General features: G+C 35.9%; 1 protein-coding gene across 2 annotated transcripts in view; it reads right to left on the bottom strand.

The window, feature by feature from the left end:
* Positions 1-3749: 3749 nt before the first annotated feature.
* Positions 3750-13508, bottom strand: part of LOC126259798 (chymotrypsin-2-like) — a 205368-nt gene continuing 195609 nt past the window's right edge. For both annotated transcript variants that reach the window (XM_049956820.1, XM_049956821.1), the window contains one exon: positions 3750-3988. In XM_049956820.1, the coding sequence (XP_049812777.1) occupies positions 3815-3988 (174 nt within the window). In that variant the 3' untranslated portion in view covers positions 3750-3814. The remainder of the gene's footprint in view (positions 3989-13508) is intronic.

Raw genomic sequence — 13508 nt, 5'->3', positions numbered from 1 at the left:
TATTAACATCCCTGCTGACTCACATATTCTGACTTAACTCATCTCTATAGACAGTGTAAAATTGTTAGTTTCTTGCAAACCTCACTTTAATGGTGTATTAGTTTGGTTCATTGTTCAACTGCTGAAAGAGCTGAAGCCAAAATGTGATGGATTAGAACTCAGATCCAAATTCCAATCATAAAGTTGTAAATAATGATTTCAAGTTATCTTGTTTCATGATGTCCATTATATTTTCTTCATAGCACTGACACAGTCATCTTGTATGAATTGTTCCTGCTGTGTGCAGAAGATTCTTTGGATCCATTTCATTGTGGGTATTAATACCAATAAAACCAGATGCAGGAGTTCATATTTATTATTTATCACTTTTATTGTACATTTACAAAAAGATGTAATTCCAGCAAACAGTCATATCAACAGTGGAACATGTGCAATTCAAAAACGACGTCCATCTTTCACAACTCGACAACAAGCTCTACTAACTCACTTCTGACCCACTAAAAGAACCAGCAATGCAGAGAAATTTATTTATATATATAAATCTTTAAACTTAAAAGGTAAAATTTATATGTAATTAATATTTCATAAAATTTGAATTATAAATACTTTTCAAATTATAACCTAAAAATTATATAAATAATAAAATCAATAATTTTGATCATTTCAGAAGCTTACCTCAAAATTGAAGCAAAATATGTTTAGCACAACTTTTAGTGGTTGGCTCTTATTTTGGAACAACTCTTTATTACTCATATTTTATATATGTATATAAGAAAAAATAATACTCTATGACTTATTTAACCATAGCAAAAGGAACCACATTTTTTGTGATCTCTGACAGATGTCCATGTATAAAGTAATACATTTACTTGAGTGTATTGAGAAGTACACATCATAGCACAAGTGAGCATTGATGAGTTCCATTATGAGGTTAACACAAGGAGAGAGGTATTTAAGAGATGTCTAAGTGCAAAGCAGTTAGAATTTTTGGTTAATGTCTGGTACTTGTAAGTCACCATTTAATTGTTTGGATTGTAACACATTCTTCATAAAATAAAGAGTTAAGGTCTTTTTTGCGAACCAACTGTAAGGCTGTTCCATTGTTCTTCTGACTGTGTCTAGTATGAATGGGTGTCCTCTTTTTCATTATACTTGTGTCATCAGAAAAGTTTAGTTTTTCAAAAATCCTGTAACATCCTAAGTAAAGCTACATGATCCTATCTTTCAGATGCACACCATGCTCAATCTCTTACAAGAATCAGAAATTGTAAGTAAGGGGTTCACGGGTAGTGATGCTATGTCAATAGTGTGTAACAGGCTAGGAATTTGGGTTGGTTGGGAAGAATGCGGCGGATGGCCAAGGCGATTAAGGTGACCACTCACATTAAGTGAGAAATCCAGTTTCTAGTGCCAGTTGGCACAAATTTTTACTTGTTTCCATTGATTCATTTGAGTGCTCAAGTGTCGTTAATATCTCTGACAAGTGAAGAAGTGGGCCAAGCCCTGAATCAATACCTCATGTATCCCCACACCAAATTTAGCATTATTACTGTTGTATCCTCTTTTAAAGTAAGCCTCTGTTTTCTTCTGCTAATACAATATTCGATCCAGGCTGGAGAAATGCCCCTAATTACGTACTATTTTAGTATATCTGCTAAAAGTCATTACCTACATACTCTAAGCTCTTGGTGAGCTCACACAAAATGCCAACATGGTAATAAAGAGTTAAGGTCTTTTTTGCGAACCAACTGTAAGGCTGTTCCATTGTTCTTCTGACTGTATCTAGTATGAAGGTGCTTTCTCTTTCTCATTATACTTGTGGAATCAGAAAAGTATAGTTTTTCAAAAATCCTGCAACATCCCAAGTAAATCTACATGATCCTTTCCTTCAGCGCAGATGCACACCACGCTCAATCTCTTACAAGAATCAGAAATTGTAAGTAAGGGGTTCATGGGTAGTGATGTTACGTCAATAGTGTGTAACAGGCTAGGAATTTGGTTTGGTTGGGAAGAACGCTCGGACGGCCAAGGTGATTAAGGTGACCACTCACATTAAGTGAGAAATCCAGTTTCTAGTGCCAGTTGGCACAAATTTTTACTTGTTTCCATTGATTCATTTGAGTGCCCAAATGCCGTTAATACCTCTGACAAGTGAAGAAGTGGGCCAAGCCCTGAATCAGTACTTCATGTATCCCCACACCAAATTTAGCATTATTACTGTTGTATCCTCTTTTAAAGTAAGCCTCTGTTTTCTTCTGTTAATACAAGATTTGATCCAGGCAGGAGAAATTCCCTAATGACATACTATTTTAGTTTATATGCTAGAAATTGTTCCTGACCCAGTGTAGAAATTGTTCCTGACCTAGTGTAAAAGAAAATTGCATTGGTATTGTAATGAGAACATTTTTTAAAAATAATTAAATTTATCATGTTCTGTGTACACTTGCTAAGCTTTTTCCATTTGTTTTCATCCAGTGAATTATAGGATTAAAATAATTCCCTTCTTGGTTAAACCTGACTGATGGGGATGCTTTATTGATGACATCAGACCATCATGGTCAGAAGAAACATTTATTGTGGCGTTCACATATATTCCATGAAACATAGTTAGATTGGCTTTAGGAATACATTATCAACTGCTGTTGTACTACATTCTGTTCTTGCTGAGAATGTTATTGCAGGGACCAGACCAAAAGTTGACAACAGTAACTTTTAAGTACGATTCATCAGAACTACCTGACATGAAATCAATATTGAAATGTCTACATACAGTCACTTCCCAGTTCTTTCTTACTGAGTCTTATTAATGCCATCTCTAATTTCTCAATGAAATTTAAAACATTTTTGTTACGGTCCTGTACACTGCCAGGAACACTGTCTTGTTGTTTCCTTGGCTATTACCAGAGTACAGTACTCAAAGAGCTGTTCAAGGCAGTGATCATTTAGGTTTATGCACTGGAACAATGTTCCAGTTTTTGTCTATATAAGCGATTCCCTCTTTCATCATGTTACATCTGCAGTAAGACAATACTGACTTGTATCCATTTTTGTGCATCTCCACTATTCTGTGATCTCCAAATAATGCTCTGTTATGCATGGCACATCTGTAGAAATATCTTTAGATTATCATAATTTATATTTCTTAGTACATAATTAAAACCAGACCAATAGTACCTTTAATTAATAGTGCCTGCTTAGAAACTTGATCTCAAAAGTGAAAGCAGTCACACATGACTTTATTTGGCCAGTACTGATATGCATGAACACATATTTGGTTGATTAATCCTTGATACAACATGCATTATGTCAACCATTGGTGAAATACATGGGAGCTGCAGCTCAGCTATGATGGTCACTGGCCTCATTAAATTATTCTCTACCAAAGGTATGGTTCCAAAATTTTATTAAACATTCTAAAAATGAATGAATGTGCATTTTTCAGTCAATCACTTGAAGGTGAGTAAACAATTAGATCACTATTGCCGCACTTAGAGACATGTAAGTTATTATTCTCCATGTCCTTCATCTTCTTTGAGCAGGCAGAGATACATGACAGCGCTAGTGGAACAGCAAGTACCTTTCATCTTACCTCAGACTTGTTTGTAGAGCAGACAGACAATATGATGTCATTTAAAGGCATACACTCATTTATATGGTTTAACAGGCTTTAAATATGTTTATACAATGTAAACATTTGTAGATAGTCTTAGTTATAATACACAACACAGTTCTCTTTTATAAATCACAGGTTTATTGTATTCTACTTCATAATCAACACATACATTTTTGAAAAAACACACACACACACACACACTTAATATGAAAATATTAGCATCTCATCTGATGCTGTTTTTTCTTTAATCCAATCAACATAGTCAGCTACTCGTGTAAAAACACCAGGAGATCCTTTAATAGTGCAAGGTTTTCTTGACCATGAAACAATTCCAACCTGGTAACTGTTTGCTATGAGTGGACCACCGGAATCTCCCTGAAACATGTTATGTATATTAATATACAGACAGCTGACTTTTTTCCTTTTCATAACTGTGGCTCATTAATTAATCAGTTTCATGAATGAAAGGATCATATTATTATGTGTAGGTGATGTGCAAATTCATTTATTTCCAGCTGCATATCACTTATGCTGTTAAAAACACTAAATCTTTTTCTGTATACGTTCTTGATGAAATTCAAAGAATAAACAATATTTTCATTTATGTTGTAAATAAATACTTTATTTGACTGTGAATCATTTTGTAACAACACTGGGCAAGCCAGCAATACAAAATTAAAATATAATACAATGGGATAGGCTGTGAGTGAGCACAGTCACATAATGTTTCTTTATAGGTATTTGAAATCTGAAAACACTTGCTTGTCTTTTATATTGTGCTAACAGTTGTTATAAAAATGCATCCTGCAGGTATGATGTCCTTAAACATTAGTTTTAGCTGTCTGCTTTGTAAAAGGTAATCATTCCTGATTCAAAAGTTAGTCACGGACAATCAAGATGGTGGTGAGTGTAAAAGTAAATCGTGCTTCTCCGCAGAAAAAAGTTAATTTCAGTGATAAAAAGAAAACGTGTGTAAATTGTAAGGATGAAATTTCTAGGCTTAATGTATGTATTTTCAGGTTACATTTATAATCGGTGCTTTAAAAATGGACGTCAAGAAACTTCAATCCTGAATATGTGAGACGCTGATGAACAAAGAAAATTGGTCATTAGGAAACAAGTGGGAAATGGAAGAAAACTGTTCCCAGAAAGTGTAATCACAAAATAACACTGAAACTTCCGTGTGTAAAAACAGTTAAACTTCAGTGCTTAAAAACAGTCTATCACAATTGCATAAAAACTTTATTTTGCCCATCACTGAAGATTCTTTGAACACGTCAGTCAGAGCCAAAAAGTTTGGAAATGAATCACATAAAGTAAACATCCCCTTGTTAATTGATTCCCGGAGTGCAAAAATTGGAAAATGCGAGATCTGTGTATTAGGAGATAGTCACGCCCGGCGAATTTCCGCAGTGTTAACGGAAAAATACAACTTCAGGGCATCTGGAGCCCCATTACGACAACTAACTTTCCATTGGTGCCATGTCCTGTACTGACACAGGGTCGGCATTGTTAGGAACAGGTTTGGCAAGGTTAGGATGAAGGGGTGGCCGGATGCCCTTCCTGCCGCCACCGCCACCCCGTACCCCCCGGGACGGAATTAGTGTACCCCAGCTGTCTGCATCTAGTGTAATTCATGGAATAGTGCGAACGTGTTCAGATGTCGGCGAGTTATGTAACTGAGGCGGAATGTGGGGACCAGCCCGGTATTCACCTAGCGGGATGTGGAAAACCACCTAAAACCACACCCAGGCTGGCCGTCACACCGGCCCTCGTCGTTAATCTGCTGGCCGGATTCCATCCGGGGCCGGCACATTAGCACTCTCAGCTATCCTGGCAGGTATCATTACGAGAAGTAACAAACCTAACAAAATCTAATGAAATAACTTGCTTGACTAAGGATGACTTTGTTGTTTTGCTCGGAGGAGCGAATGAAGTTTATAGAAATGAATCATAGAAGGCTATCACAGAACTGAGAAATTGTCTAAATAATTTAACTCATACAAATGTTCTCTTTGTGAATGTCCCACAGCTTCATGACTTACCGAGTTTGTCATGCGTAAACCACGAAATTAATGTCGCTAACAAGAGTTTCGTGGAAATATGTACTCATTTCCAGAATGTTGATGTTATAGACACAAACATTTTAGAGCGAAGGTTCTATACAGCTCACGGCCTTCATTTAAACGCATCAGGAAAAGAGGTTCATGCTGATAAAATATTTACTAGCATTTCACCTGACAATAAAGAAACCAGGACAAGTAGCAATCTAAGGCAAATTAAAAACCGTGCCGACCAGTGTGGCCGAGCAGTTCTAGGCGCTTCAGTCTGGAACCACGCGACCGATACAGTTGCAGGTTCAAATCCTGCCTTGGGCATGGGTGTGTGTGATGTCCTTAGGTTAGTTAGGTTTAAGTAGTTCTATGTTCTAGGGGACTGATGACCTCAGTGTGCTCGGAGCCATTTTTTAAAAACCATTTTTGGCAAGCAGCTAACAGTAAAGCCCCCAATCAGCTGCAGATTACGAAGTGGTTTAAACCCAGTAGGCCAGAAACGAAGAATCAAATCATAAAACAGCCTCAAATTGTGAAATGGCTCAAGCCAAAAAGGATGGTGGTGAATGAAGCACAAATTTTGCAAGCTCCAAAAATAACTTCACCACTTGATCGTCACCATGAAGCAAGAAGCCATACTGAACAGACACACCAAGAATTTTTTAGGCATAATGTCACCTGCAGAAGAAAAAGAAGCAGCATTACCACCACCACTGAAAACATCAACAAAAACAACGACCACAACAGAAGAAACAACAATAACGACTAAATATAAATCAACAGCAGAAGAACCATCAGTAGCTGAGGAAAAACCAACATCAGTTACAGCAGCAGTTCCACCTCCAGCAGAAACAGTGTCAGTAAAAAATGCAAACAGTCACTGTACGAGAAAGCATGTCACCAACAGCACCAACAGCAGCGGCCACTGAACTTCCAACAACAGTAGCAGCTGATCAGCACTGTCTGAGGAGGAGCCGAAGACTAGGTACAGCTGCTTCACTTAGTGATGATTTTTTATGGCAACAAACAAAGAAAAGGAAGAGATTGTGACAAATGAAAAAATTGGTTTAAATGGCTCTGAGCACTATGGGACTTAACTTCTGAGGTCATCAGTCACCTAGAATTTAGAACTACTTAAACCTAACTAACCTAAGGACATCACACACATCCATGCCCGAGGCAGGAATCGAAACTGCGACCATAGCGGTCGTGCGGTTCCAGACTGTAGCGCCTAGAACCGCTCGGCCACTCTGGCCGGCCTATGACAAATCAGCCTGAAAAATTGCAGATAAGTGCCAAAAATCAGCAACAAAGCAGCACTTCGCCAGGTATTGACAAAATAAGAAATATTTGCAAAACTTTCAGGATAATGAGTCAAAACATTCAGTGTCTCAAGAATAAAGTGTTAGAATTAGAAGTTGCCATATACAACTTTGTAGGTATTTCTTGTATTTATCTATCAGAACATAGGTGCAGGATAAGTGAATTAAGTCTTATAAGTAATTTTGAATTAGCATCTTATTATTGCCATAGTGTTTGTAAAAATGGTGGAGTATGCATATACTCGTATACTAGGGCTGGGCTGCAGCATAAAGTTAGATCTGAAACACACCATCTAAATATCGAGAAACATTTTGAATCATGTGCCATAGAGCTAAAATCTGAGGAGAAACGTAAAAATCTGACTGTCATATCAATATACAGGTCACCACTAAGTGACAAATACATTTTTTTTTTTTTAATTTGGAAGCAGTGCTAAGCATTTTGTATAACATTGAAGTGAACTTATTACTATGTGGGGATTTTAACATCAACCTGTTAATTGAAAATGAAGAAAAAAGACAGTTTTTGAGTATCCTAAATAGCTTTCACATGAAACCACCCTTCACAGACCCCACTAGAATAACAGAGTCATCTTTGTCCCTATTAGATAATATCTTTACATATATCGAAAATGATGTTACTGAGGCACAAAACGTAAACTTAGGTCTTTCAGACCACAACACACTACTAACATGCATAAATTCTTCTGTACCTGAGGTGGTTAAGTACAAGTGGGAATGTAAAAGGCACTTCTACCCAGAAAAGATTAATATTTTTACCCAATCGTTAGCAAAAGAAACCTGGGAAGATGTGTACTCAAAATAATCGAATGATGAATCATTCAATGCATTTTATAATACTTTCATGTCCATATTTGAGATGTGTTTTCCAAAAAACTGACAAGAATTAATGTCATGCCAATAAATAGCAGCCAGTATATAACACCTGCTATCAGAGTATCCAGTCAAAAGATAAAATTTCTCAATCAACTGAGAAAAGGCTACCAAGATGATCACTTTGCAGAATAAGTTAAGACATATATATATAAGAAAGTAATTAAAACAGCCAAGACAATGCACAATGAGAAAGTAACCATACGGACAGCAAACAAGTCGAAAGCAATATGGAATATAGTAAAAAAGGAAACAAACAGAAGTGCTAAAAAGCAAAATGACATTGTATTAAAAGATGATCATGGTGTATTACTCAGAAATGGTACTCTGGCAAATTACATAAATGACTATTTCATAAACACTCCAGTCAATCTGAGCAAAAGTTTTTCTAGTAATAGTAGTACCACAGTTCAAAGAGAGAAAAGTGGTAATTCAATATTGCTGTGTCCCACAAATAAAACAGAAGTTCTTAAGATAATAAAAACAATGAAGATAAAAATGTCCTCTGGAATTGATGAGGTAAGGTACAGTCATAATTAAATGTGCTAGTGTCATAGCAGAACCACTCTCACATGTCATAAACATATCATTAACAGAAGGGGCATTCCCACAAAGATTAAAAATTTCAAAAATAAAACCATTGTATAAAAAGGGTAATATATATGAAGTAGGAAACTATAGACCAATAGCTTTGCTGTCTGTATTTTCAAAAATAGAAGAGACTCTCATGAAAAATATAATTACAAATTATCTCAAAAAATTCAGTCTCTTGTCTGTAAACCAACATGGTTTTCACAAAGGCATGAGTACAGAAACAGCAATCACCCAATTTGTTGAAAACATTGTAATAGGACTTGACAGAAATAACAGTACAGTAGGAATAAACGTGGACTTGTCGAAGACATTTGGTACTGTTGATCATGATATCTTGCTAAACAAACTAGAAGCTATAGGTATACGAGGAGTTGCATTAAAATGGTTTCAGTCATATCTCCACAATAGAAAACAGGTAGTAGAAATTACCTCAACAAACAATAAAAACCAAAGCATTCTGTACAGGTCGGATATGCAGACTGTAGCAATCAGAGTACCTTAGGGCAGCATTCTAGGACCTCTTATATATATATGATACCAAGATCCCAGTCAGTGGTACACATAACTTTGTTTACTGATGATACAAATATTGTTGTAACAGACATTAATAGGGTATTGCCAACAACTGCAACCAGGGTTTCGGAATACATACAAAATTGGTTTGGACAGAACAGGCTAACCTTAAATATTTCAAAAACTAATTATATACATTACAGGAAAACAAAGTCTCATCATGATGTGAACCTCAAAATTCAAAATAAACAAATTGAAATGGTACCTGCCACAAAATTCTTAGGTGTGCAAATTGATGAAAATTTAGACTGGAAAGCCCACATTCTCTACCTCACTAACAAGTTAAACTCTGCTTGTTTTACATTATGCATAATTAGTACTGTGTGTAGTTGAGAGTGTAGCAGAACTATCTACTTTGCTTACATCCATTCTGCTATCACCTATGGCCTAACCCTCCGGGGTCATAATAAGGCAAACATGAAAACCATCTTCACCTTACAAAAATGAGCTGTTACAATAATTTCAAACAGTAAAAGGCTAACACCTTCCAAACAGTTATTTCAACACATAAATATTCTACCCTTACCAAGACTATATAAAAAGAGTGTTGTCAATATAAAAATGGACATTGATAATTACAAAACCAACTCAGATATTCACTCATACAATACAAGAATGTGCAGTGACATCCACATAAAAAGAGTAAACTAGGCTTTAACACAAAAACAAACCAACATTTAGGGCACTATTTTGTACAGCAAACTTCCAACTCAGCTAAAAGAAATAAAAACATTATCTACATTCAAGGAAGCAATATTTAAATTCTTAATGAGCAACTGCTATTATAGTGTAAATGAATATCTGCAGTAACCTTGTAGCAAGTAACTACATTCATTTACTATACGTTAATAGTACCATAAATCAAATGCTTGCCACAGCCTCAATGTTATTTTTTCTGAACAAAAGTGTTAAATCAGTTATTTACTTGCAATGTATTTCATGTAAAAGATCCTTCTTATACTTTTGTATTATTACAGTAATCAAAATTATATTGTCCAAAAATATTGTGATGGGTTCAGTGAACTGTTGTATTATGTAGGAAACTGTACACCCTTATCTTATTTTTGTTATACTATGTTCTTTGATGAAATCCATACAATCTACATTGGATGAATAAACTACTACTACTACTACATTATTTAACAAGGTACTGGAATTCACTTTCAACAGTAGCATAGTTTTGTATATATAAAGTGCTGAGATAGTTAACATCATTGGCTCCTTGAATTTCTCCCGGCAGGATTGTGTTGAGGACAGATTTTCAAAAGTCTAATGGCTTTCTTTTGAAGTGCACTAAGAAGGAATCTGTAAGTCATAGCATATTTTTAATAATGTGTCTTCATTGGCTGTAGCCAATGCCTTTCTCTTTATGAATACATTTGTTTCTCCCTTCAGTTGACTACTCTTTCAGCGATCTATAATTGTTTGTGTCCTTCAAAAGAAATTTTTATTCGTGTACTGTTCTAGCATTTATCAACATGAATTTTATTTTTCTTCTGTAATTAACATGGTTATTGCCACTGGAACACTGGTATCCATTTTTGATTCTCAGAGTAATATTTTCCTTATTTTCTTCTGTTGTGTTGACTGCTAGCTTTAAAAGAGCATCATCAGAAGACATAATAATATTGCCATCTTCTGTTTTAGTCTAGTCAGTTATGTGCAGAATGAAGAGAATGGTACCAGTACTGACCCTTGTGGCACTTCTATCTCTCTTGCTGAAAACTCCAAGAGACTTTTTAACTATGGATGCAGCTTTGTGTTTTATCTCCACTTAGTGTTATCCCTATTTCACAATTTGTGTTTCAACTTCAGCTGTCTTTCTTCTAAAACTGTAATAGTGCTGTTTCTGTATCAAAGTGTCATGATGTACACTGAGGGTATCCAACCCACTGTCCACAGACTCCATGCTGCCCGAAGTGAGTTTCAGTGCAGCCCCGAAGTGAGCATCTGTCACACAATCAGTAAAAATAAAATTCAATAAAATTTCATTTATGTAAAGTTATAATAAATTAAATATTTTTAATTTGAAATTCCCACCCATGATACTATTCTCTCATTGATCTACCCCTTCTTCCTAGGGGTTATTCTTAGTGTTAAGTTTGTTATGTGTGGCCCAAAAATACTCTTTTCCTTTTAATGCCGCAGATAAGCTAAAAGACTGGCTAACCCTGATATACACAGAGAGAAGAGTTTGAGAGGTCTAGGAATAATCAACCAAATTTCTTTTGTTGCTTTTAATGCCGTCATTGTGTGCATTTCAAAGTTTGCAACTGCTGTCTTGATTGACCTTTATTCCTGAAACCATGTTATGAAAAAGTTAAGGTATTTTACTTGTCTATGAACTGTACTGTACTGACTTTTACAACTACCTCCAGCATTTTTGACAAACCATGTGTTCTGATGACTGGTCCATAATTTACTGGATGTGACTACTTGCAATTTTTGTACAAGGGAATTACTTTATTCTTTCTCAGTCATTTTGGAAATTTTTCTCCTTGCTTTGTTCAGTTTATCAAAATTGCCAGTAGCCCTAACAAATACTGAGAATAGTAATCTCATCACATGAGATATTAGTTACCCCATTATAATATCACACTGGTCACTTTCGAGGACTGTAGGTGTTGTAAAACTGATTCCAAGTGATCATGTGACCCTCCACATGTTTGGTGGTGAAGTGGGTGTGTATGTGTCAGGTGGATGTGTGGAATCACTGCAGAAAGATAGGTTGATGTAGTGATGTTACAGAAAGTCAGATAAACACTATTGTGCCTGGAATTGCCCTTGACAGCACTGCAAATGAAATTTTCCAATTAGTTGGTGTATAAATGTTGTCTGACCTATGTCTCTACGAGACTGGTATACCACTCACAGCCTTGTAATATGGCTATGGATATACATTCCTGTTTCGGTGAACCCTAAGCATCTTGTTACAGCTCAACTTGGCTGCTGATTGACCCTGTCTTAATCCCATATAAAATGTGTGGCACTATTTGAAATAACAGGTGAAACATAATAGTCAACTCCCCTGTAATTTGAGTAGCTCTACAGGATCTAATCATCAACCATGGTTTTAGCTGGATGTGACATACCTGAAGAAAGCTGTGGAATGCCTTCTTCACCAGATTGAGGCCATTATTAAGACTGGAGTTGGTGTTACTCTGTTACTCAGTATAGCTATACAACCACTGGGTATTCCTGGCATTTTGTCTGGTGTACATATTTAACAACTCTTACTGATAGGCCATTTAACCCTGTGTACTAGTCATTTTTTGTAGCTTCAATTCCATTTGCAGGAAACAGAAATAAACATTCTGCTACATTTACTGTGTTGCTTATATGTTTTTCCTTTTGGTATATTTTTTTGAAATCGAATTGATTACCGATGGTATATAATGCTGGCTAAAAATTGTGCTGATTTAATGCTGAAATATATTTTTTTGTATCCTTTTCCCAGAGATACATTTTCATACTCTGTGGTAGATATGTCATTTGCATTATGATTTTCTGAACTTAAAAGTCTGTCTCACTTTTATTTTCCAAATGTCTAGAATTTATTCATCTGTTCAACTGTGTTGACGCATTAAAAACAAAAATCACTTGGGAAAATTATTAAAAACATTATGACACATAGTTGTTGGTTGTACCTACCTTCAGAAGATGAAATATTTAATACTATTGATAGGCGCACATGAAGGTACATACATTACCCTTGTATTTCCTTCTTGGGGGAGGAGAGGTGGATGGGATGGGGAAGGTTAAAAAGAAAGGAGTTGGCAATCAGACCCCAGGATGAAAGGGACCCATCTGTTGTGAGAATGAGAGAAGATGATCATAAAGTAAAATCTCGTACAGATTCACTACAATCTCTGCCCATCCATCCATCCTGATTTGGGATTCCCATGGTTTTTCTACATCACTGTGGCAAATGTTGGGATGGTTCCTTAATCAGGGCTACGGCTGACCATCTATCCTATCCTCAGAGACTACTTGTGCTCTCATCATAAACCATTTTTTGTATGCTGTGTGCTGCATATTTTGACCTATTGATTTGTGCCATGATCCTTGGATGGACAAATATAAATAAATGCACAGATTGATTGTAAACATTCTTTTCAGTTCCCCACCCCCAAAAGCAAGAACAAAAAACCTGATGAATCAACCCAACACTGAGCAGACAATATAAAGTTCTTTGTATAAGAAAAATGGGGATCTCAAATCCTCTCCACAAACTTAACAGATTAACAATGTGACATCCTGATCACTTCAGTTACATTGTCCAGATACTTCTTCACACTCAAACCTAGGCAACTGTAAAGTTTTATACTGTTCTATTGGTTGGTGATATTACAAATTTGTAGAGTTACACTCTCATTTTTGCAGAACATGCTCAGAGACTGATTTCAGTTTTCTGGCTCAATAGTTATTACAAACTATTTCCATTTTTTTAAATGGTAA

The sequence above is a fragment of the Schistocerca nitens genome, chromosome 5, assembly GCF_023898315.1.
Source record: "Schistocerca nitens isolate TAMUIC-IGC-003100 chromosome 5, iqSchNite1.1, whole genome shotgun sequence".
Taxonomy (NCBI): Eukaryota; Metazoa; Arthropoda; class Insecta; order Orthoptera; family Acrididae; genus Schistocerca; species Schistocerca nitens.
The sequence above is the reverse complement of the archived record's forward strand: the minus strand, read 5'-3'. Positions and strand labels throughout refer to the sequence as shown.